Below are 27062 nucleotides of genomic sequence, written 5' to 3'. Positions count from 1 at the left end.
GTGTGTGTGTGTGTGTGTGTGCATGGGGAATCGGAGGTTGCCTTGTTACTTTGATGCATGTTTAACACAAGGTCAGGCAGACCACAACATTCGATTTAGGGAAAACTTGCACAGTGTGAGAGGGTATGTTTGTATGTTTAGCTCTAAATCAACTGTTGAAAGATTGTGTGAGTTTGTGTGCATGTGTGTTCATCTTGAAATGATCTCAACTTTCCTGTAGACTGAGGAACACCATAGGATCACCAGGGAGTTTCCACAAATAGGCTACGGGGTAATGGGATAGTTATGTAAGAAGTCAAGTACAATATATGCCTGTGCGGTCTTTTGGTAACATGTGATGTCATCTAAAGTTTATTTGATGCAAAGCATGCTCCAGAAAGGTAAATCATGATAAAAACCTGATGTGCCTGCAGACTATTAACCATGTAACAAGTACTAAAAAATAAAGAAACCAACACAATGGTTTTCCACAATCTATTAAGCCAAATATTAAGTTGCACAGCAAAACACTATCTGTTGATAACTAGAATAAAACATTGCAAATATAGCTACTGTGCCACTAAGTTTCCAGCTGAGAGTTACAATAATAACCAAGGTCATAGAAATGTGCATGAAGTATCCATTAAGATCTCTATAAAATACACCGTAAAATTGTAAATAAAAGATATGGCACACAGTCAAAAATAGAATCAAAGCCTTAATAAAACAGTCCAAAAATATATATTACATTTAACACATTAATGTGCATTTTCCCTTTGTTTTCCATGGTTAAAAAAAGCTCATTGCTGCAGACCGACCTGTGAGCTTTTCTAAAAATCTTCCATTAACTGTATTTTGTTGTTCGATTTTAACAGGCTCAAGAAAAGAAATGAAAGAATATTTGGTACTGCAATATTGTGACTGCTTTCAAACAAAACAAAGACTTTTGACCAGCGAACTCCTTCCAATAGTCAAGGTAAGCCAAAACATATTGCTACTGATAGTGAGAACTGAAACCTAGTGTAATCTAAAGGTTGACCCGAGGATAAAGCCAGATCTCTGCAGTCACTTTACTCTTGAGCTACAGCCTCTTTTTAAATTAAAGCTACACATATATCCATTCACAAGCAAGCCTGAAGCACCACAGATCCTATAATGGGAAACAGGTCCTCAGAAATGGATGGATATGTAAACATGAGGCCTACACAGACGTGATGGAGTCCTGGAGGATTCTGGGTGTGTTTTGGTGCAATTATGTCCTTAAATAAAAGGCACCACATGAGATGGAAATGAGGGTGTATATGCTAAAGGTCACCAGCCGAGGTGGAGATGAGGGTGTTGTTGGAGTTTAGCAAGTAATTCTTCTTCTGTCGGCTCTTGGACATGGTCTCTGCAGAGAGAAAATAACAATTCTGAAGTAAGATAGATAGCATAATGCCAAAGATATGCTGTTCCAAAACCATAACATGATTTTTTTCCAAGTAGGACATGTTTCGGGAACAACATTCCTATCAACCAATCAGATTTCTGGTTAGGTCTAGGTTTGCGGTTAGGGTTTGGCCAATTATTTTTTATAGGAATGCTGTACCTGGACCAACAGGAATATGTCAAATTTGCCAAATCACATTGAAATTTTTGAGTTTTACAGAAATATTAGAATGTGAGGATTTGTACGATCGTGAAATGCGATAATACTCAAAATGCAAGAATAAAAGCTAAACCACATCCAATTCCACCAAATTCTGAGCTATTAAAGGAACATTTCACCCAAAAATTTAAATTCTGTTATAAGTTATAAATTATACTATTTAATATTCAACAGTTAGTTCCGGTCCTTGAATCTGATTGGATGAGAGATGTTCCATGAGCACTGATGGTCTGACACCATCATACTCGGACGCTTCACTGAGCGTGTATCACTCCGCTTGTGTTCGTGCCGTTCTAAACTAAAGTGTCAGAGTAGTGCATGTGTGTTAAGAGCTACTATGTCTTTTTATTTTTTTGACATTACATATGTTAACCAGCAGGTGGTGGCAAAAGATAATTTTTGTGTGTAATATGAGCCAGTTGGGTGACGTGAAGTGAATCAGTGTCAGCTAGTGTTTACATACAACAGGTCTTCGTGATCGCTTGTATTCCAACTACACTACTAAAGCTAGAAAATAGCTTTAAACGGCATTAAACGAACAACTTCAGCATTACGGCTCATCACAGATGAGAGACAAAACAGACTGATTAATTAGACAATGGGTGCTGTTTAAAATGGCAGAGGACATTGCAGTTTCTATAGTGAGCGACTATTGCACACCGGCTACCGCGAAATAGGGAGAAATACCCCCGCTTGGGTATTTCGCTTCGCTTCAGAAAGCTGACAGCATCTCTGCTTGGGAGTGGCAACATGTGATCCCACACACTCCGTCTCTCTCTCTCTCTCTCTCTCTCTCTCACTCTCTCTCTCTCTCTCTCTCTCACACACACACATCCTTGTTTATCCAATAACTTGTTAGAAACAGCACAAGCCATGATACTATTTCTAAAGTGACATTTTTGAATTACTAACGGAGGTTTGGACGCATCATTTGTGTTGAACCAGCAACGGCTGATTCGGATCAGTCGCGTAAGAATGAGTAAAGAAAGAGTAAAGTTTTTTTATCATGTTTCAATAAATTTGTTTAATTTATCAAAATCGACCAGTAGAAGTGAAGTGAAGTAACAATCCTTGCATTCTCTGTAATTTAACAGAGCCTACATCCAAATTCGGACGAGAATCACACTTTCCATGCGTTGTACAGGAGCGTGTCACTGTCATAGAAATATGCCTGTCAATCATCAAGGATGCGTTTAATGCACATTTTCTATTCTTCTAATTCATTGCATACTGTCCATTTACACAACCAACTTCTTATGAATGTGCTGTCTTTGTTTATATTGCTGGTGCTTGAGGGTATTAACTATGTAATAGGATGCAGATGGTGAAATAATAACCGGGGAAAACCTCAGAATGAAATTGCACTTAATCCAGCAAATTTGTACGTTGCACGTGCGATTACGCCAAAACTATTTGCGCCTAGACTTAGCGAATGATTACACGAATATACCAAAACTTCATGGCCATTCCCACAGACTTTGCGCTTATGACATACGGCATAGTGCTACGCTTAACGCTGGCGCTCTTAAAATAGGGCCATAGGTCCTTTAGTCCGACTATACAAAAATCAGACTGTCCTATTTCAGTATGTAAAGCGTTTACATACCTTTTTTAAAAAGACAAATTGTCCAACTGAATTCGAACTTTTAAAGTGCATGTAAACATACTGCGTGTGAATAAGCTTCTCTCATAAAGCTCATGAATGTGTAACGGAAGTCAAGATTTAAAAAAAAATTATTAAAAAAAAAGATTTGAATTTCGAGTTGTTTCTCATCATACGCCTTCAGAAGACTTGAAATATGATGCACAAGCTGCATGGACTACTTGTATGACACTTTTGGGTCCTTTTAAAACCTTCAAGTGAGTCACTATCCTCTGCCATTGTCCTGAGATTACAGACTGGGATTTTTTAATTCGATTTTCTTTTGTTTTCCACATACAGTAAGAAAGTCATACGGGTTAACAACGACATGAGGGTGAGTAAATGATGACATCATTTCCATTACTGGGTGAACTATTCCTATAAGCAGATTATCTGGTATTTTCTGAGTATCAGAGCTCTTGCTCACTCACATACGACCACATTAACAAATAGGAAACATCAAAACACAAAGCAAAATGATAAATCCTACCTGAACATCAGCTGGACTGTGCTTTGATAAGCAATCATCTCCACTTCCGCAACAGATAATGCATTACTTCTGTCCCATTTATATGTGAAGTTCTGAAAACAGGAGAAAGCATCAAGGTTAACGTATTTCATTGATAATTTGATAACTAATTCAGTAGTTCATCAGACTTCTAAAAACAGACCTTTAAGAGATCATGTATAATGTGAATAAAAATGGCAGTGTGTTTATTATAAAAACATGTATTTAATTTTCTACATCATACCTCAAGAATGAGGGCCACAAACAAGTTGACCCACATGACTGACGATGTTAACCACCAAGCCACAAAGTACACCAAAGACCACCTGACATGGGGATATTATGGTAAGAAGATGATGAAACACTCCCCAGCCAATGTAAACAAAATTGTTGAATGAGACAGAGAGGTGTTTGTGTTTTGGTGGAGCTGCTGGCTTACTCTGTTGTGTATCTGGTGTATGCGTCTGTGAAGACATGCCAGTTATTCACCACCATGATGTTATAAAGCAGGACCATAGACGACTGGAAGAGACGTGGAACGTGATAGGGAGTTACTATACACATTTAACCGCACACACCAAAGACATTGGTTTCTGTTCTTTTATCCTTTTTCAAAACAATGTCTCTAAATGTGCATTTTCCATTTGATTCAAGTGTATTTTCCTTACCCCGCCAGTCTTGTTTAAAGCATAAACCTCACTAAATTTAGTTACTGAAAACAAGACAAAATATGCAGTTTTGCTTGACAAGTACATTTATCTTGCTTTAAGAATTTTTCTAAAATACTACATTAAAAATATTAATTAAGTAAAATATTTTTTTGCAGTGTAAAACCCCTCGGAAATAAAGTAGAAGAGAGCCAATCAGAATGGAGCTCATGGCAGGGTCTAAGGGGATGTTACCCCAGTCGGATGGCCAAACGAACAAGAGGGACCCCCCGGTCAGACACGAGTAAGCCTAATGCCTGCCCTAAAGGTCAAAATGCCCTCCCTTAAAGATCATATCGTAGTACCGGCCCTGTCAGAGCTTGCAATTTTGGAAAAGCTTTTGCCCATTTTTGTGTGTAATATGCATCAGATAAGCTAATAAGTTTATGTGTCATCTGGGGCTGAGACTTTTCTCTGTGCAACTTACAGCAAAATCGTCAAAGTTATTTGGCCAGTACTCCAGCTGTTCAAAAGATCCACAAACCATGGTGAAAGCGCCTGTGGCATTCTCCATGCTGGAGTTAGAGATCATGCTGAGAGATCACAGAGTGGGAAGAGGTTCACATTCATTAGAGATTCATGACAAAATGAGTAACATTACCACAAAGCATATAATATGACAATTCTGTAATCTTTTACTCACCCAAACTCATATGACATGTGACTTTCTTTCCTCTGTGGAACGCAAAAGCAGGTTTTAGGCAGAATGTTTGCCTCAGTCGCCATTCATTTTCATTGCATATACAATATAAGTGAATGGTGACTGAGGCTAACATTCTGCCTTACATATGCTCTTGTGTACTATGGAGGGGAAAAAAGTCATACAGGTTTGGATCTATATGAGGGTGAGTAAATGATGACAGAATTTTCATTTTGGTGTGAACTATCTCTTTAAGTATTATGTTGCTACTCATAACATCAACTATCCACAATAATGTAGCAACACTTTAATATGAATAGTTATCCCCAAAATGATTTACTCACCCTCATGCCATACCAGATGTGAATGACTGGCTTTCTTCTGCAGAACACAAATGAAGATTTTCAGAAGAATATCTCAGCTCTGTTGGTCCATACAATGCAAGTGAATTGTGACCAAATCTTTGAAGCTCCAAAAAGCACATAAAGGCAGCATAAAAGTAATCCATATGAGTCGAGTGGTTAAATCCATGTCTTCTGAAGCGATATGATAGGTGTGGGTGAGAAACAGATCAATATTTAAGTCCTTTCTTTGCTTGAAATTCTCCTCCCTGCCCAGTAGGTGGTGATATGCATAAAGAATATGAATCACCAGAAAAAAAGAAGAACTCTTAGGAGAGAAGAGTGCTTAGGAGGGCTGTTTGAAATTGGAGATTGATAGTAAAAAAGAAGGTAAATACTGATCTGTTTCTCACCCACATCTATCACATCACTTCTGAATACATGGATTTTTATGCTGCCTTTAGATGCTTTTTGAGCTTCAAAGATTTAGACCCTATTGACTTGCATTGTGAGGAACTACAGAGCTGAAATATTCTTCTTAAAATCGTATTTGTATTTTGAAGTAAACGTAAGGCATGCACATCTGGAATGGCATGAGGGTGAGTAAATGATGAAAGAATTTTCATTTTTGGGTGAACTTTCCCATTAAACTAGATGGTAATATACAATACCTCATATTTTTTGGAGCAGTTATAGCTCCCTGGAAAAGCCAGATTCCAAGAACTGCATACACATAGTATACCACCTGCAGCAGAAAGGACATAAAGATATTAGAATGACCTAACAATCAATAATAATGTCCGCCGGTGACACTGTAAAAGGAGTCTGTTCACTCACCAACAGAATACCAGCAAATGCCCGTAAGTTCTTCACCAGGTCTACAAGAGTGCTGGCCACCACAGCCATCAACTAAAGGGAAAGCAAGCAAATAATCTAACTCAAATTGTCCCATAGATATTAAGACTTCAATGCCAGGGTGTTATGGGTGATTACCAGGTTGAGCCAGTCACCTATTTGTTTATTCAAGAATGCACATATGTATTAGCAGGACTAGCCTAAAAATATTTTTTGTTGCATGGTTTGAGCTAAAGAAGCACAGTTTACATTTACATGTATTCATTTGGCAGACGCTTTTATCCAAAGCGACTAACAAAAGAGGAAAACATAAGCGAATCATCTTAAGGAGACAGTGGTATGAAAAGTGCCATACTATAAAGTTTCACTAGCATCAGATTAGTATTCAAAACAGATTTAAGTGCAGCAAGAAGGATTTTTTTAAAAAAAATTAAGATTTTATTATTATTGTGTTTCTGATTTGAAGTATGCAATTTAAACCTAATCTTGACCAACAGTCTTTAAAGGGATAGTTCAACCAAATATGAAAATTCTCTCATTATTTACTCACCCTCATGCCATTCCAGATGTGTATGACTTTCTTTCATCTGCTGAACACAAAGATTTTTAGAAGAATATCTCCGCTCTATTGGTCCATACAATGCAAAGTGAATGGTGATCAGACCTTTGTAGCTCCAAATATCACATAATGGAAACATCAAAGTAATCAATACGACTCCAGTGATTAAATTCATATTTTCAGAAGCGATATTAAAAGTGTGGCTGAGAAACAGTTAAAAAATTAAGTTCTTTTTTTTTTATTACTCTAAATCTCCACTTTCACTTTTACTTTAATGTCTGAGAGACACATGTGTTGCCTGTTTAATTTCTCTCTCACATCTGAGAGCGAAAGTGGAGATTTAGTGTAAAAAAAGGACTTAAATATTGTTCTGTTTCTAAACCATGTGATATTTGGAGCTACAAAGGTCTGATCACCATTCACTTGCATTGTATGGACCTACAGAGCGGAGATATTTTTCTAAAAATCTTTGAGTTCAGCAGATGAAATACAAAGTCATACACATCTGGAATGGCATGAGGGTGAGTAAATGATGAGAGAATTTATATTTTGGGGTGAACTACCCCTTTAACCACTTAGGTAGATACTGTAGTCTGTAGTTGCATAAGTGAAAATAAGTTAAAAATATGACTGATTAGTGACCTGAATTGCCTTAAAGGGACTTTAATGTGTCATTCATGTCCTTAGCACAAATCATGCAGAACAGGTTACACACCGCTGTTTAAAACTTATCATTAGGGGTTTGTTCAAATCCCTAACCCCAAGTACAAGCAATAATAATAATAATTGAGGCAGCTGTGGCTCAGTTGATAGAGCGGGTTGGCCACTAATCGCAGGATTGGTGGTTCGAATCCTGGCCCACACGACTCCACGTCCTTGGGGAAGACACTGAACCCCAAGTTGCTCCCAATGGCAGGCTAGTGCCTTGCATGGCAGTATGGTGTATGAATGGGTGAATGTGTCACAACAGAATACCGTTAAGTTTAAAAAGGTGCTATATAAGTGCAGACCATTTACCATAAAAGGGATGCTTTTCTTAGAAACCTCCACTTAGTGTCCCTATGTGTGCATTTATTAACATGGTGATTCATTTGAGGACCAAGATGCCAACCTTGATTTCTGGAATTATCCTGAGGAAGCGGAAAACAATCAACATGTTCACCAATCGAACCATCTCCCACAAAGACATCAAATGCTGTGGAACCAGATCCCTGTGATGAGGAAAATCAGATGATTTTAATAAAACCTCAAACCAAAGCATTTATTCAACAGCTGACATTGTTTCTAAAATCAAGACAGTATGTACTGTATATCAGTATATAACAAATTCCACACACTTACACTTTATTATTGGGAATTTTGAATTTGATGAATGTGGCAATCTGAAGTGCCTGTTGAGGATAAAAGAACAGAAAACTGTTCTTGACCTGAGCATCCGAGGACAAACTTTAAAATGATGTTAAATGTCATTAAACCACAAAGGAAGTCCCATATAAAATGTCTTACCAGCAGGAGAACAGTGAGAAATCCATCAAATATATTATTTATGTAAGAGACATAACCTTTCCAACCAAAAGCCACTATTTTCAGTATCATCTCTGTTAAATAGTAGAGGACGAAAACAAAGTTGATGATCTAAAATAGAAAAGATACAGGTATTTGCATTTATGCTTCAGCAGTATTTTGTACTATACACTGAATATACAGAAAACACAACAGTAGTATTAAAATGTAATATGAACAATATTAAAAACTGACATGAAAGAAAAGTTTAGTTACACTTAAAAGGCTAATTCAAAACTACACTCATTCTGCAGTGATTAATGTGTTCAATGTATGAGACTGTCACCTCCATGTAGTAGTAATCTCTCTCAAACGAGGATTTCTCTGAATCCAGAACCAAAACGGTCTGCAGAAAGAGTTCAACATATATCAAATATGAACTTAAAGTCTCAAAGCACCAAAACAATCACTTAGTATACTGTGTCAGGTGGATAGCATAGACTACTTCTACTCAAAATGTCCCATCCAAACTTCTAGTCAAGTGTTAATCATATGCTGTCCACAAGATGGCACCCCTGCACAATTAAACAGAAAGTTCTATGTCCTACACACAGTATGTGAGTGGAGTGGCATGATTTTGCCTGGAATGAGGAGCGGGTATTTAAAATCATTGTTTTGTCCCGCTTCAAGAGCGCTCCACTAATGCTCCATCATGAGCACAACACCTGTTAACGGCCCTCAGTGCAATAATTCACTACGTGTTATGCAGAGTTAAACACTATTGGCATGAAGGAAAGATTGGTAATATTCCAGCACAAGAGTTACTTTCACTTTCACTCTCTGTATTCTGTTCAAGCTCCCTATTATTGAGGTAAGCTTGTGGTAAAGCTTGAGTTAACTATATGCTCTTACCTCGTCTATTTATTCCTACATCAGCTGCCATATATTGAAAATGAATGACGGGACGGCGAAGGAGAACACAAGTGGGGAGGTGATTGCCACGATCAAAGGTTCGTTGTGAAATCCTAAAAGATCCGTACAATATTTTAAATACTCATATAATCATTCTAATCTAATGCATCTCAATCTTAACTGTAGGCTATTATGCCATTAAATAGAATTGAACTTTTAACGACCTAAAACACCAACTGAACTAATCGATATGTTAATATTGCCTAGTTTGACTTTGATGAATTGCCGTATTAGCATAGATAGAATTAGTGCCGTAGACTAATTTATGCATTATACATTTGCAGATTGAAGAAGCTCAGCAAACGCAAACAGAGAGAGGTAGATTTAAAATCTTTAAAAAATCCAAAAGCTAGCATTTCTAAAGTGAACTCTGCATTAGACATATAGTTTTGATAGTCTTATCTTGTTTTGATTTTAAAAAGTGGAGAACAGGGGGCCTGGGTAGCTCAGCGAGTATTGACGCTGACTAACACCCCTGGAGTTGTGAGTTTGAATCCAGGGCGTGCTGAGTGACTCCAGCCAGGTCTCCTAGCAACCTAGGGAGGGTAGAGTCACATGGGGTAACCTCCTCGTGGTCATGATTAGTGGTTCTCGCTCTCAATGGGGCACTTGGCAAGTTGTGCGTGGATCGAGTTGCATGAGCCTCCACATGCTGTGAGTCTCCGTGGTGTCATACACAATGAGAAGTGGAGGCAACTGAGACTTGTACTTGTAACTGCGCCACCATGAGGACCTTCTAAGTAGTGGGAATTGGGCATTTCAAATTGGGAGAAAAGGGGATATATATATATATATATATATATATATATATATATATATATATATATATATATATATATATTTTTTTTTTAATAATTTATATTTTTAATTGAACGTTTTTTTCATCTTGTAATTTTTTTTTATTTATTGAATTATTTTCATTTAATACATTGATACATGATATTTAAAAGCATCCTGAAATAACTACAGTGGAGAGGTAGTTTGGTGCTAATTTTGCCATGGAGCGGACACGGAGCAGGGTGTCTCTAATCCAGGAGCGTGGAGCGAGCGAGGAGCAGGACAGCCCGGAGTGAAGCTGGAGAGGAATGATTAAAGAATGCTCGGAGGGGAGATTGTTGCCACTCCACTCACATACTATTTATAGATTAGAGATGAAGATACATTTTGCCCTATAAGAGGTTCCCACTCCCTTTGTCAAGGGGAAACCTAAGACCTAAATTGTTTACATTAAGTACTCCCCAAGATTAAAACAAGAAGGTTAAAATATGGTTTAAATTAATAAAATGAATAATAATGAAAAAAAATTATAAGATTAGAGTAAAATGTTATGTTTTTATTTTACACAATTTATTATTATTATTTATTTATTTATATTATTTGTAGGGCTGTCAATCGATTAAAATGTTTAATCTAATTAATGACATGGTGTCCCGATTGATTAATCACATTTAATCACATATATATTTGCTGAGACAGCCCCTCATATAAATATAATTCAATATATAATGCTGAAATAATTATACATAGTTATCTTTAAATATAAATATATATATATATATATATATATATATATATATATATATATAAATAAAATAAAAAAATATTCAGATAATTAAAATGCGAGTTTAGAGTTAATCATTGATAAGACAATACAAAAAGAAGCTTTAGAATACAATATATTGTTTACTACCATATTATTGATCATAAGTCAATCATTGGCACACAGTTCACAGCAATCCATTTCACAAGTGACTTTGTCAATCAGAGATTTATTATGAGGGCTTGTTTAAGGACCCGTCAATGTACAGCTGCATCAGACATGCTTGTGTAGCGTCTCGGGTGCGTTGCATCATAAACATAAACATTTTAGGTCACTGTGTCAAGTTAAATATAGTTTAATACTTAGAACACATCTTGAGATCCCTTAGTTCGGATTTGTGCTCCATCAAGTGTTTTGAAGGCAAGAACGTAACGAATGTTTGTGTCGTGCTGCTGCTGAAGGGTTTTCTTCTCTGTATAAACTGTGCGTTGCCATGCAGCTGAAGGTTCACTTACTGCCCTCTGGAGTAAACAGGTGGTACTACAAGCTTGCATTTCTCAGGAATCTTACGGTGCGGGGGGGCATTGCGATTAATGGCGTTAATTTTTTTAACGCGTTATTTTTAGTCAAATTAATTGCACTGAATTAATGCGTTAAATCGACAGCCCTAATTATTTGGTAATGGGATTTGTATTTTAAATACACCCTTGCAGTCCCATCACAAACCCCTAGGGGTCTGCGAACCTCACAGTTGGAAAACCTGGTTTAATCCACTTATAATCTATAAATAATCTATTTAAGTTTATAGGTTTGTATGTGTAGGATGGCGTATGTGGTGGGTAAGGAAAAGGAAATCAGGTTTCTTACACAGATGCACAAGACATTAGCCAAACCGACAACGTTTCCCAGCACAGTAATATAGTGGTGACTGAAGATATACTGGATTTTCTGCAGGACTGAAGAACTGTACACTGGTTTTGGTGGATGCTGCAGGAAAAACACAACATTAGAACATGTTTGGACACAAACAATGAGTTTCTATGAATCATCAGAACATGTGAACAGAGAGCTCGCAAAAACGTCCCAAAGATTCAGCTCGGCTACCTTGATAAAGTTGCATAGCCAATGGTATCTCCCGTTAGTGGTGTTTACTGTGTGTAAAGACCCAGATGCTCCACCACATCACTTTGATGTTACTTTCCTCAAGACTTATTCTCAAAATACTACTACTTTATTCCCATAATGCTACGATTTTATTCTCGTAACTTGAATATATTCTCAAAAAATTATATTAATCTCCTAATGCTACAACTTTATTCTCATAATTTTGACTTTATTCTCAATTTATTTCAGCTTTATTCTCAAATTATTATGATTGTATTCTTGAAATCTTTGATTTAGTTTATTTTATATTTTTACATGGCACTAAAACAGCGCCGAAGATACCATCACCAACATACCATGAAACCTTTTTGTAAAGGTTCCTTTAAGATTCTGAATTGAAATTTAGACTTTGATGTAAACTGATGCACATGTTTCTGGGATCCTGAGAGAGGAGAGGCAAACCTCTTTGAGAAAGTCCTTGTCCAGCTCATTGAAAAGCCTCTTGAAGGCCTCACCGTTGATGAAGCCATCTGGGAACTGCTGAGCAGCCTAAGAGTGACAAAAACACAGGTCAAACAAGCACCCATGACATACACTACACACATCAAAAAACTATCCTGAGATCTCTTTACCTTAATGATAGCTTGTCTGTAGTAAGACTTCATTTGCACTCTACCCATGACCTGCAGAAACATGTTTACAGCCACTCGCTCCCTGAACAGCAACAGGAGAAATACAATCACAAGGCGTGAAACCCCTCAAATAAATGTGAGTAGATGTTTGCACAAAACACTTTAAGGTTGAAAAGTGAAATCTTACACATGGCCTTCAGATTGACTACTGGTGTGTCCTCGTCCCGGACAGCATAGCACCTCAAAAGCAGCACGGATACCCACACGCCTCCGAATTATAGATGTCTGAACTGACATCTAAATTGACAGAGATGATACCATAATTTATTAAAGTTTTATCCTCATTTATTCACCCTCATGCTGTTTCAAACCAATATTACTTTCTTTTTTCCATGGAACACAAGAAAGTCTGCAGAATGTACAAAAAGGTCCTAACAGGACCATAAAATATAAAAAAAGTAGCCCATATGACTCTTGCGTTATATTCCGGGAATACCTATGAGGAACAAACTGAAATTTAAACTGTTATGAGTTGAAAATCTTCTTGACCTCTGTAGCTCTTAAATATAATTTGTGAAAATTCAAACTTTACATGCAAAAGACCTGTTGCAATATAGATTTTGGGGCTATAGCAAAAGGGAAGATGTTTAGTGAATAACGACTGAAATAACGGTCTGTTTCTCACAAAAGATATCGTGTAGCTTCAGAAGACTTGGAATATTGTGCATGAGTCATTTGAACTAATTTCCATTTTTGGACACGGTTTTTGTGATTTTTAAAGCTCAACCAACATCACATGGGAAGAGTTCTGGTACCCTAGGATTGGAAACATTATGCTGACTCAGCCATGTTTACATCAACTCCTTCCTCTGTGGCATGACCAGATCAGCATTGCGTCAACAGCATGGGAGACCCGGGTTCAGATCCCACGTTGAACCCAGGAAGTAATCACGTTCACATAATCAGTAATGTACGTGATTCAGTATTTGCATTTTTTTCCCTCTAACATGCCACTTTTACTCCACTGACGGTTAGGTTTAGTTTTGGGGTTTGGATATTAAGCCTGTACAGCTTCACAACTCTCTTTTGGAACCCCTTCGTGGACATTTAACAAGGAAAATGGATCTCACACGTGCGTATATGCTCAACAACACTTACCGCTTTGGCCACTGGAGGCAGTGTTTCGCATTTCGGTATGCATAGAATGATTTTAGCTGAAAAAAGTAAACTTAGGGCCTATTTACACTTATTGCGTTTTGACTGTATGGATTGCTATCTGATGGAATAAACACAAAACGTGTGTCTTCCAAATGGATATAAATCCGATCTTAATTTCCCGTGCATTATGCTATATTCACTTCTGTGAATTGAAAAGGTGGGATGTATTATTTGATTCCAAGTGACTTTGTCCAGAGCGCTTGTGTGTCAGTGTGTGTGCATGCGTGCTGTGTATTTTTTACCCTCTGGGCTTGCCGCAGGTAAGACATGTCATGCACACCAACGAGAAATCTGCTTAAAATAAATGAAGAAAAAAGATTTGTCTCCCCTAAAACATGCATCCGTTTCTTTCTTTGATATTATTTACTGAGCAACGCAAGTCCTGGATAAATCCTCTGCAACAGCTGTTATGGTTCTAATTTTCCCTATGCTAACGTAGCGCTTTTTAGGTGGAGTAAAATTTACATATGCTACTTGAACAGCCAGAAGCCTTTACACTTTACTGAGTTTCGTCTGGAATGTGTCTCAAACCACCACCTCATGGAGGGCATTTATACATGGTCTATTCATGTTATTCACTGTGAGATCATTCTGGCTCAACAGCCCCTGGTCACTATTTGCTTTAATTGTATGGAAAAGAGCAATGTGAACATTCTTCACAATTTCTCTCTTTGTGTTCGACAGAAGAAAGAAAGTCTTGCAAGTTAGGAAAAACATGAGGGTTAGTATATGGCAAAATTGTAATTTTTTAAAGAACTTTCCCTTTAACAAGCAAGTATAATATTCCTAAAACAATGTCTAAGGGGGCCTAGGTAGCTCAGCGAGTATTGACGCTGACTACCATCCCAGTCCAGAGTTCAAATCTAGGGCATGCTGAGAGACTCCAGCCAGGTCTCCTAAACAACCAAACTGGCCCGGTTGCTAGGGAGGGTAGAGTTACAAGGGGTAACCTCCTCGTTGTCGCTATAATGTGGTTTTTAGTCTCAGTGGGGCGCGTGGTGAGTTGTGTGTGGATGCCACAGAGATTAGCGTGAAGCCTCCACACGAGCTATGTCTCCGTGGTAATGTGCTCAACAAGCCACGTGATAAGATGTGCGGATTGACATCTCAGACGCAGAGGCAACTGAGATTCGTCACTATGCCACCACGAGGACTTTAGAGCACATTGGGAATTGAGAAAAAACAAAACAAAACTAAAAAACAATGTCTAATGTATGTCACTCACCAGAAGATATCCTCTGAACTGGTTATAAATAATAGCAGTCATTAAATTCATCAGTAAATACGTTCCTGAAAGAAACAAATCCAAATGTACGGTTTACTTCAGGTTACCTCAGGTTTTATATAACGCATTCTGCATAAGTGGGTGAATAAAGAACACCATATGTCTGGGTCATACTTCATCCCAAAATCAAAAGAAAGAAATAATAAATTACATTTTGCATAAAGAGGAAGCTCATTTTTGACCATTAATACTTTTTGCATCATGATAATTGCATTATTACTATGACAATTAAGCACCCTTCCCCCAATCTCTTCACTCTATTTAAATTGGAAATTCATGGCTGTATATTTGATACTGAAATGTATGTATGCTTAGTAAATACAAATAATCATTTTATTACATTAATGAGAATCACCATTAAGAATTATAGAGAGTAATAAAAATTGTTTATGCAAAATGTAATTTTATTTATTTATTTACATCAAGGAATAGTTCACTTTCTTTTTTTTGCAAAACACAAAGGAAGATACAATGAAAGTGAATGGTGACCAAACATTTAAGCGCCAAAAATGATTGGATTACTTCAGAAGACATGGATTAAACCACTGGAGTCATATGGATTAACTTTATGCTGCATTTATGTCCTTTTCTGGAGCTTTACATTTGGTCACCATTCGTTTGCAGTGTATGGATAAACAGACATTAAAATATCTTTCTTTGTTGTCCGCAGAAGAAAGATGACGTTAGGGTGAGTAAATGAGAGAATTATCATTTTTGGGTGAACTATTCCTTTAATGGTTAAAAGTGACCTAGACATGTTTTCAAGAGATTTACCCACTAAAATAATTTAAGTGCTATAAAACTTACCAAACACACTAAAGATTATGAAAAATATAGAATAGCCGCGGTTCAGAGAGTACGCTGGAATCATGACTGTTGAGAGAGAGAGAGAGAGATTGTGAGAGGTGATGGGTCATTGGTGCAGTCTCATGTTTAAAATACATACCTGTGAAAGTTTAACAGGCCGTTGTAACAAGTCACAAGACATCTTGACATGTGATTAAACCAAATGACTCACAGTGTCTACAGCAATGAGCCAGAGATGTCAGAACATTCGACACAACAGTGCCACAATGTCATTAGTGTCACTGAGCATCTGAAACTCTTCTGACTCATTGAGAGACTCACACCTTCCGAGAAACATTAACAGCAGTTATTGTGGTAACCGATCAAAGGCAAACCTAGACGCACCATCAGGGTTGTTGGCTGTGGTGAGCAGCACTAGCAGAGAGGACAAGGCCTTAGGCAGGTTTTTGAAGTATGTTTCCCATTCTCCATTCTTCGTAGAATCCTACAGAAACAGATCAATTGGTTAGAGAGCTCTAAAATTACTTTGCATTAAAAGTATAGTTCACCCCCCCAAAAAAAAAAAAAATCTGTTATCATTTACTCACTTTCATGTTGTTCCAAACTCATTTGACTTACTTTCTTTTGTGAAACACAAAGGAGATGTCAGGCAGAATATTAGTCTCAGTCACCATTCACTCTCATTGTATGGAGAGAAAAAAAAAAACATTAAAAGTGAATGGTGACTGAGGCTGTCATTCAAGATCTCATTTTGAGTTCCGCAGAAGAAAGAAAGTCAAATCAGTTTGGAACAACATAAGGATGAATAAATCATGACAGAATTTTCATTTTGGGTGAACTATCCCATATAAGGACACAGAACTGATAAGCGCACGATAACGTACATCTGATTTGGAAAAGAGCAGCATTCCGATCATAGTGAACAAACAAATGTGTAGCGCTAGAAGTAGGATAACACTGAAACAGAAGGAGAAAGAGAGTGCTTTGTGTTAATGTTTATTTCATAACCCTTCATTTTACAATATCATAATAAGTCTGCAGACATTGAGAAGTGCAAATAATCTCATGGGGAAAAACACTTCTTACAGAGGTGATGTTATTACCTTGCTATCTCTGGAAGAGTCCTTTTGATACATTTTAGAGTTTTCTTCATGAGAGAGGAGTTTTGCAAGAGGAAAAATGGACGAATCAGTCTCCTGACTCTTAAACTCTGTGGATTAAATTGACAATATTACAACCAGTGAATCTGGTGCTTAACTCTTTCCCCGCCAGCGTTTTTAAAAAAAAAGTTGCCAGCCACCACCAGGGTTTTTGACGATTTTCGCTAAACTTTAATGGCCCGCAGAATATTTTCTTCCATGAATATATGAAGATGCTATATATCACAATAAAGATCTGAGCCTCTGCTTTTAGGCAAAAAAAAAACCGATTTTATTTTATCTTCATTTGTTCTTTTTTTATTGCGACTTGAACAGAGGTCGGTTTTGTCAAAAAACAACATTTCAGACAAAAAGCTGATAAAAAGGCATGTTTATGTCTGATATTTTGAGCCTCTCAATACTCCACTTCTTCATGTTTGAGACGATCACAGTCTGTTTCTTTGATCAAAGAGTTGCGTACTCTTTCAAAACATGCGGAGGGGTCTTCCTTACCATATAACACCTAAAACACGGAAACCCGGAAAATTCTGTGTTTGGCGGGGAAGCGTTTTTTCATAAAACACGGAAAATTCCGTGTTTGGTGGGGAAAGAGTTAATGCTGACTGATACAATTCTGCTTCATATCTTAAAATATTCCGGGTTCAATACAAGTTAAGTTCAATTGACAGCATTTGTGGCATAACATTGATTATCACAAATAGAATTTTTTTTTGCCCCTCCTATTCTTGAAAAAAATAAATAAATAAATCTGGGTTATGGTGAGGCACTCACAATGGAAGTGAATGGGGACCAATTTTTAAACATTACAATACTCACTGTTTCAAAAGTACAGTCACAAGAAATAAAGGATATCCATGTAAACATGACTTTAATGTGATAAAATCACTTACTAACCTTTTCTTTTTAAAGTTATAGACAATTTTACAACTTTGTTGCCATGACAACGAATGTCAATAAGCCCTAAAACCCTAAATTGACAGTTAAAATGATGATTCAAACAACTTCACAGCTCAAATAATAGACTAGTTTTAACAGAATATTGAATGCAAGTGCTTTTATAATATTATAAGCTTCAGATTTCTGCCTTTAAACCCTCTAAAAATTTGGCCCCATTCACTTCCATTGTAAGTGCCTGACTGTAAACCAGATATTTTTTTTTTTTTTTTCAGAGTCCTGCACATGAGCGGATACCCGACAGGTGAACCGTTAATATTTGAGATGATGGGTTGAAAAATATTTACATTGTCATTTGCGGTGCGGGTCGGTAATCAATGGGCACGGCTATTTTTTTAAATGCCGAATAATGTTCATATTTCTCATCTTTTTTCTATTAATTGTCACCACAATGTTAGGCTAATGTATGTTTCTTATATGCAGAGTGCCTAATGTTTGTTTGATACTTTGTGTGATGTGAGCAAATAAACTATTTTTGTCTACCTGATGTAGTAGATTAATCTTAATGTGGGTGTGGTGCCTTTGTGTTAAACGGGTCAGGTTAGGTACAGAATTAAATTTGTGCTACTGTCGCATAACATGTCGGGAGTTCTGATAAGTGCTGTGGGTGTGGGGCGGGTGCGGCTTTTCAAAACAGGACTGTGCAGGACTCTATTTCATAGAGTGACAGTTTTCAGATCCTGAAACTATCGTATATTTTTGCTACATTTTGTTGCATAACTTTATAGGGTTTTATTTTTATTTCAGATGCTCTTAAAATATATTTTAAAACAGTTTAGAAGTCTTAAAGGTACAGCAGCAAAAAGAAAAACTCTAAGGAACAAAGAAAGTTATAAAAAAATAAAAATAGTGGTAAATAGTCATTAAAAACTACATTATGAGGTTTTTGGTGCAGAAAAAGCCTTAATCTGCATTATTAGTGGACCTCAGGATAATAAATTAATTAATTAATTACACACACACACACACACACACACACACACACACACATATATATATCATTTTGCATTACTTGCCATGTAAACGGAGACATTTATCATTTATTTGTTTTGTTAATATCCAAAAAGGTCAGTTGTAAACAGTTTTGTAATACAGTTATCATTAACTCACCTCATCACACATCATGCTAACACTCAACATCCAATCAATAACTGATGCTACAATGACTATTAAATAGCCAATCAGCCATTTGTTCATCCGGAACCCCTCCCATCCTATCAAGTAGCTCTGCAGAATGAAATAGAGGACTTATATTACATCATATTATTTGCTTATGCCACATTACAAGATTAGCCTTAACAGAAACAGAAACAGCAGTAACTATTTAAAGGTGCACTGAGTATGATTTTAGCTTGCTCCTCCTCGTCCCATCGGTCCCAGTAGTACTTGTAGTATTGGCACCTGTCATCCTGACACCTGTCATCCTGGAGACTGGAAGTTTGTTTACCAAATGCTGCCACTTTACACATAATGTATGTTTATCCTCTGTTTTGTTACTAATAGTCCGTGTTTTTATCTGTCTCATACTACACAGTACACAAAACCCTATTATGGACGTTCTTATATTGGTCCCTAGGCTGTGACCGTGTAGCCGCCGCTGGCAAGCTCTGCCTCAGCTGTACACTGCCGTGTGCTCACGCTTGACTTTCGAGGTTGCACTGTTTATCTGACTGCAGGTAGAAGAGGTTTGTTTCAGATGTCCAGTAGGGACATCGTCTTTGGACATTTTATCTTTCCCCTTGCACTCATTCTGTTCAGACTGTCTGGTAGATCATACTCCTGTTGATCAATACCATCACTTTGGACTATACTGTTGATTTGGGCTCCATTATTGTCTGTAGTAAGTATATTGTGTTTGTTGTTTTATTGTATGGTTTACCTGGTTTGATTATTGGCTGAAAGCACTACATAAAGTAAACATGTTATTATTATTGTCATTATAAGTGGTAGTTACTCGGCCAATTGCAACATGGCAGCACCCATTAGGGGTGACCCGCTCCATGTCAAATTAGACAGCTTTTATTGATTTTCTGAGTCATTTTCACCGTATTTCTAAAAATTGCTCTTCATGTCTTTATGTGTAAAACGTTTTTAATGAGCAAAACCTTAGTGCACCTTTAAGGCTATCTCAACAGTCAAATTAAATGAACGTTTCAGAACTTCTACCTTCACAGTGACATCTAGGATGAAGATACAAAGGCAGACCATCTCGATACCCTCCGTTAGTCCACAGGGTGGCTGCCAGGGCTCGGGTTTGAAACGTATGTCTGAGGTGTAGGTCAGAGAGGAGGGTCTCTCAATGAAGGCCAGAGCAAGCACAACAGCAATGGTGAATCCCAGACCCCTTAGAGAGAGAGAGAGAGAGAGAGAGAGAGAGAGAGAGAGAGAGAGAGAGAGAGGGAGTGTATGGAAGCAATTCAAATAACAAATCTGTGTTTAGCTCAAGTAGGCAAATAGAAACATGTTTTATCAATGACAGAAGCAGCTTCAGGATGAAAGTCATTAATATTACTGGAATGTTCTAGGTTTAATACAAGTAAAGCTCCATCCACAGCATTTGTGTTATGCTGTTGTTTACCACAGAAATACATTTTCTGTGACTTGTGCTGCTATTTGAAAATACTAAAATAAAGTAATGTATTACAGGGCAAGCAACTTCACTGGGATATACTCTAAAATACACACGCTTTCGAAATTCACAAGATTCACATCTGTTAAGATGACGTTTATATGACAGAACTGCTTATCATACTTATCTATGCAACGTTATACCCTGTTTTTCAACTCCTGTCATAATCGTGCAAAGCCGGTAAACCACAACTTTGGTATAGCACATGCAAGGATAACAGAACGGGATATTTAGAATATTTACACTTTACAGCTCAAATAACACATTAATACATGGAAGAATTGCTAGAAGCACTTTAACAAAGCAACAAACTGCACAATTCTGCGTACAATGCTTTACCCCATAGACGTCCATTGTAAGCGCATTACTGTTAATACGTTTTGGATTGTTTTTACGAATAGAGAAACAAGTCATGATTATTTTCTGTGGTGACTGACAGCATCTGTGAAATGCAGCTTAGCTTGTATCAAACACAAAGTATTCCTGTAAGTGGTAGTCTAAACAACAATTTATAATAAAAGACTAGCCTTAAACTTGTGTAACTTTATGGTGTTAAATTACTTTCTCCTATCCCAGCTTAATGCATTCAGTAGGGATAGTGGCTCAGATATTACACACTTCAGCTTTAAACCTCATCACTTCTTCTTTGCTTACCACTGACATATGCTCGAGTAATACCATCGATATAATCGCAACGATCCAGAGTCAACTCTGTGATTGATGGACCGATACTGTGGAAATGACATTGCAAACATAGGAAAATTAGAAATTCCAGCAATAAATATAATATTAAATGTATTACAAAATTATAATATATATATATATTTATTTTTATTTTTTTTTACCTGAATTGCATCCTCGATAAATACAACCGCCTGTTGGACATAGAGGTCTCCATCTAGTAAAAGGGGAAAACAACATAAAAAAACAGTATTTTACATGGAAACATTTCTTATGATTGTGTAAACAAATCCCTGAAAAAGATCCCTGTCAAAACCTTAATGAGTTCTGTCTGTCAGTGACAAAAACACCTCAAGCTCTGTGGAAGATCAAAATCTCTGTAATCTAAACTGAACTATTGCCAAATACATCATTCTCACAATAAACTGAATGTCCCAGCCAGGGGTGGACTGGGAAGAGAAATCAGCCTGGGATTTTACATAGAAACTGGCCTAAAAGTTCGGGGGGGGTGGGGGTGTATGTCGCTGTCCTTTTATGCATATCGCTGCCCCCTTCGGCATATCGTGGCACCGTTTTGTGGCCCGTTCTGCATAACGCGCCGACTCATTTCAGCTTAGTCCCTGTTCTCCCGATGGCCAGTCCCGCCCCTGATCGGCCCCAAAGTGTGTTGGCCCACCAGGCCAGATTACCAATCCAGCCCTGTACCCAGCACAGAGCAAAATGTGGGTCAAAACCAATTGGAGAGTGGAATGTTGAAATCTTTTGAAAATATGGTTCAACATTTTAGGATTCCCTGATCTCAGTTCTTCAGGTACTTACAGTTGCGCCATCTGCTCTGTACTATTTTTGGGAGTAGCATACACCCCTCTAAAGTGGCAGATCCTCTGGAAGTGGTGATTACTGCTTATGGAAAAGGTCTTGAGGCATCAGTGTATTACTCTCTGCTCATTCAGAGTCTGGGGGACGGAGCTTCAACTTCTCTCAAGAGATTATGGGAGAAAGATTTAAACTGGGGGGGGGGGGGTCGGAAGTAATCCATAAGACTCCAGTGGATAAATCAATATATTCTGAAGCAATATGATAGGTGTGGGTGAGAAACAGATCAATATTTAAGTCTTTTTTTACTATAAATCTACATTTTCACTTCCACATTCTGGTGTGGAATTGACTTTCACTTTCTCATCCGGCCACCTACTGGTTGGGGCTGGTCAAAAGTGGAGATTTATAGTAAAAAATGAATTAAATATTGATCTGTTTCTCACCATCACCATTCATATCACTTCTGAAGACATGGATCAAACCACTAAAGTTGTATGGATTTCTTTTATGCTGCCTTTATGTCCTGAGTTCTGGTCACCATTCACTCGCATTGTATGGACCTGCAGAGCTTAAATATTCTTCTAAAAATCTTTGTTTTCAGCAGATGAAAAAAAGTCATACACATAAGGGAACGCATGAGGGTGAGTAAATGATGAGATCATTTAAATTTTTGGATGAACTATTCCTTTAATCGTAACAGGATATCCATGAGTCCCTTGAGCTTCTCAACAGGATATGACCTAGCAAATCCAAACCATGCTTGAGTGATTTCGTTGTGTGAAACAGACCCTAAGAAAGTTTGCTTAGACTTTGGATGTACAGTGAAGCTCCAACTGCAACAAAAGAAGTTAGAAATGCTATAATGGAACATTATTTAGCTTAAAATAAAGGTTAGCCTAACATTTTGTTCACAAAACAAGTGTTGCGTAACAAAATCCAAACAAGTCTTATCAAGACTACCTATTCCTCACACACATACATTCCTTCTGTTAGTTTTCCCTAACATCTCAAAATGTGAAACACAGTATTGGACTAGTATTAACAGAACTTTTATAACACAAGATGTTCTTCCAGATAGAAAAGATACCTGATTAAAATGCACTGTGTATCATATTAATAGCAAAAACAGCTTTCTGCTTTGTTTTAACACAGCAGTACTGCATGTATCACCATCTGCCCTCGACCTGTCCTGTTCAATAATCTCCATTTGTTATTTGATACATGCAACAAAGCCAAAGCAACATATTTTGAAGTCAAAGATTAACTGAACAGAAACTCTGTTTCAGCAGACAATGGCATGTTTGTCTGAGAGCACAATAACACACAATACAGGTTGAGACCAGTCCAAGTACAACAGGCCATACACCTTATATGCTTTAATGAACATAACCACAGAAGAACACTATTTGACTTTCTGACAGTGTTCAGAGTAATCACAGACAATGTTCAACTTTATGATAAGCTTTACTGCTGACCTGAGTCATTAACCAGGCCTGTGACATCTAATTATATCTTATAATAAAAATATAACATCTACACCGATCAGCCACAACATTAAATCCACCCACCTATTATTGTGTAGGTCCCCCTCGTGCCACCAAAACAGCATTCTGAGAAAATATTCTTCCACCACAATTGTACAGAGCTGTTATCTGAGTTACCGTAGACTTTGTCGAACCAGTCTTCTCTCTCATCAACAAGACATTTCCACACACAGAACTGCCGCTCACTGGATCTTTTTTGGTTCTAGCACCATTCTGAGTAAATTCTAGAGACTGTTGTATGCGAAAATCAGCAGGTTACAGAAATACTCAAACCAGTCCGTCTGGCACCAACAATCATGCCACGGTTCAAATCACTGAGATCGCATTTTTTCCCCATTCTGATGGTTGATATGAACAATAACTGAAGCTCCTGACCCGCATCTGCATGATTTTATGCACTGCACTACTGCCACACGATTGGCTGATTAGATATTCGCATGGATGATTGTTGGTGCCGGACGGGCTGGTTTGAGTATTTCTGTAACTGCTGAACTCCTGGGATTTTCACACACAACAGTCTCTAGAATTTACCAAAAAACATCCAGTGAGTGGCAGTTCTGTGGATGAAAATGCCTTGTTGATGAGAGGTCAACAGAGAATGGCCACACTGGTTTGAACTGACAAAGTCTACAGTAACTCGGAAAACCACTCTGTACAATTGTGGTGAGAAGAATATCATCTCAGAATGCAATTCTATAATGTGGGTTTGTGCTGTTTTGGCGGCACGAGGGTGACCTACACAATAATAGGCAGGTGGTTTTAATGTTCTGGCTGATCGATGTATATCTAGATTTCTTTCTCTATATACATACAGTATATCACTCTATGTATCGTTCTATCTATCTATCTATCTATCTATCTATCTATAGTTCTATCTGTCTGTCTGTCTATCTGTCTGTCTATCTGTCTGTCTGTCTATCTGTCTGTCTGTCTATCTATCTATCTATCTGTCTATCTATCTATCTGTCTGTCTGTCTGTCTATCTGTCTATCTATCTATCATATATCTGTCTGTCTATCGTTCTGTCTATCTATCTATCTGTCTGTCTGTCTGTCTGTCTGTCTATCTGTCTGTCTATCTATCATATATCTGTCTGTCTATCGTTCTATCTATCTATCTATCTGTCTGTCTATCTATATGTCTATCTATCGATCTATCTATCTATCTATCTATCTATCTATCTATCTATCTATCTATCTATCTGTCTGTCTATCTATCTGTCTGTCTGTCTATCTATCTATCTATCATATATCTGTCTGTCTATCGTTCTATCTATCTATCTATCTGTCTGTCTATCTATATGTCTATCTATCTATCTATCTATCTATCTATCTATCTATCTATCTATCTGTCTGTCTGTCTGTCTATCTATCTATCTATCGTTCTATCTATCATATATCTGTCTGTCTGTCTGTCTATCTATCTATCTATCTATTGTTCTATCTATCGGTCTGTCTGTCTGTCTGTCTGTCTGTCTATCTATCTACATGATATATATATATATATATATACATACATACAAACACACACTGTATATATATATTAGGGCTGACGATTTTAAAATTATTAAAAATAACGCATTAAAAAATTTACGCAATTAATCGAAATGACCCCGGACTGTAATAAGGAAGATTCCTGAGAAATGCGAGCTTGTGGTACCACCTGTTTACTCCAGAGGGCAGTAAGTGAAACTTCAGCTGTGTGGCAACATGCAGTTTATACAGAGAAGAAAACAACCATCCACAACACAAACATTCGTTACGTTCTTGCATTCAAAACACTTGATGGAGCGCAAATTCGAACTAAGATATCTCAAGATGTGTTTAAAGATTGAGTATTAAACTATATTTAACTTGACACAGTGACCTAAAAATATTATGCTTATGATGCAACGCACCCGAGACGCTACTCAAGCATGTCTGATGCAGGTGTACATTGACGGGTCCTTAAACAAGCCCTCATAATAAATCTCTGATTGAAAAAGTCACTTGTGAAATGGATTGCTGTGAACTGTGTGCCAATGATTGACTTATGATCAATAATATGGTAGTAAACAATACATTGTATTCTAAAGCCAGTATTTGTATTGTCTTATCAATAATTAACTCTTCTGCTACAGGAATGTAAAGCATTTTAATTATCTGAATATATATATATATATATAATTTTGTACACATTTAAAGATAACTATGTATAATTATTTCATCATTATATATTGAATTATTGTTATATGAGGGGCTTTCTCAGCAAATATTTGTATATGCGATTAAATGCGATTAAACATGATTAATTAAATGGGACACCATGTAATTAATTCGATAAAAATTTGTAATCGATTGACAGCCCTAATATATAGAGAGAGAGAGAGAGAGAGAGAGAGAGAGAGAGAGAGAGAGAGAGAGAAGGGTTTAAATACACTCAAAAAATGATTTTAAGATATACCCATTTCAGTTTTATAACAAAATCCCATTCAACTGAATTGAGTAATTTAAAAGTGAAATAATTCTTTTTTTTTTTGCCTACTTTTAACAAAATTACATTATATATATAAATTCACAGTATGTAATGTACAGTAAATACTGCCTACAAAAACCTTCTTTTTAATTCAGCAGCTTTTAAGAATCAGCACTAATACAGTCGCTCTATTATCAAATAGAAAAAGTTGTATCAACTTTGATGGAAACTTTAACAGCACGTGGTTGTAAAATCCTGATGACATTTACATGAAAGACAAGCACGAACAGTGACATGAATGGAGATAACATAAAACCGAAACTACAGGTACAACACGCCTATAGAAAGCAAAGTCTGTTCATGTATAACAGAAAATGACACTAATTGTGCATTTACAGGCTATGTCTGGACACAACAGTTGTGTCAGGCTGAATGCAGAACATACCCTCTTCAATGGGACGGGAGTCGTCAGTAGCGGAGTAGGACAGTCGTCTTGATCTTGGCGACTCTTCGTGTTGCTGAACACTCTCGTGAGATCCATAATCACCTGAATCCCGGTGTATGCCCCCTGTCAATAGCGGCTCACCTTCCATACAGGAAATATTTACAGAGTCGCCCGATATTCAGAGAAATCCTGCCAGTGGCGTCAGAGTGTTTCAGAAGTGACGAGGGACGAACTTAAAAACACGTATGACCTTTGTCCATGTTTGTTAATGAAGCGACTGCAGACTTAATAAGCGGAGCGACAGTAAACATACCGGGAACGCACTTGGTTTCATATCCACCTCGCCGACTCGGTGACTGTAACGTTTCGAAGGGGACAACAACAAAACGATCTGTTTAAGAAGACGTCAACTCCTCCCATATCCTACTTACATCAA

The 27062-nt window shown here is 37.3% G+C and overlaps 1 protein-coding gene across 1 annotated transcript; it reads right to left on the bottom strand.

The window, feature by feature from the left end:
• Positions 1-27062, bottom strand: tpcn2 (two pore segment channel 2). The gene is made up of 25 exons (XM_052141439.1): positions 26627-27062; positions 21529-21581; positions 21338-21414; positions 20221-20398; positions 19165-19281; positions 17044-17150; positions 16825-16897; positions 16325-16424; positions 15941-16006; positions 15074-15138; positions 12818-12927; positions 12631-12712; positions 12461-12547; positions 11762-11881; positions 8729-8788; positions 8386-8514; positions 8221-8270; positions 7991-8090; positions 6303-6374; positions 6137-6210; positions 4912-5017; positions 4217-4299; positions 4022-4103; positions 3760-3851; positions 1-1369 (listed from the first exon to the last, which is right to left on the bottom strand). Exons 1-25 carry the CDS (start codon positions 26772-26774, stop codon positions 1291-1293), a joined length of 2310 nt encoding a protein of 769 aa, XP_051997399.1. The 5' UTR covers positions 26775-27062; the 3' UTR covers positions 1-1290.

The sequence above is a fragment of the Xyrauchen texanus genome, chromosome 1 (assembly GCF_025860055.1).
Source record: "Xyrauchen texanus isolate HMW12.3.18 chromosome 1, RBS_HiC_50CHRs, whole genome shotgun sequence".
Lineage (NCBI taxonomy): Eukaryota > Metazoa > Chordata > Actinopteri > Cypriniformes > Catostomidae > Xyrauchen > Xyrauchen texanus.
The sequence above is the reverse complement of the archived record's forward strand: the minus strand, read 5'-3'. Positions and strand labels throughout refer to the sequence as shown.

Bases quoted from the DNA above. Each gene is read 5' to 3' on its own strand.
- tpcn2 (XM_052141439.1), bottom strand. From the start codon at position 26,774: ATGGAAGGTGAGCCGCTATTGACAGGGGGCATACACCGGGATTCAGGT. The intron at 21,415-21,528 runs GTAAAAAAAAAT...TCATTTCCACAG, and splicing joins TTATCGAGGATGCAATTCAG to TATCGGTCCATCAATCACAG. The intron at 12,928-15,073 runs GTGAGTGACATA...CTGTCAATTTAG, and splicing joins AGTTCAGAGGATATCTTCTG to ATGTCAGTTCAGACATCTAT.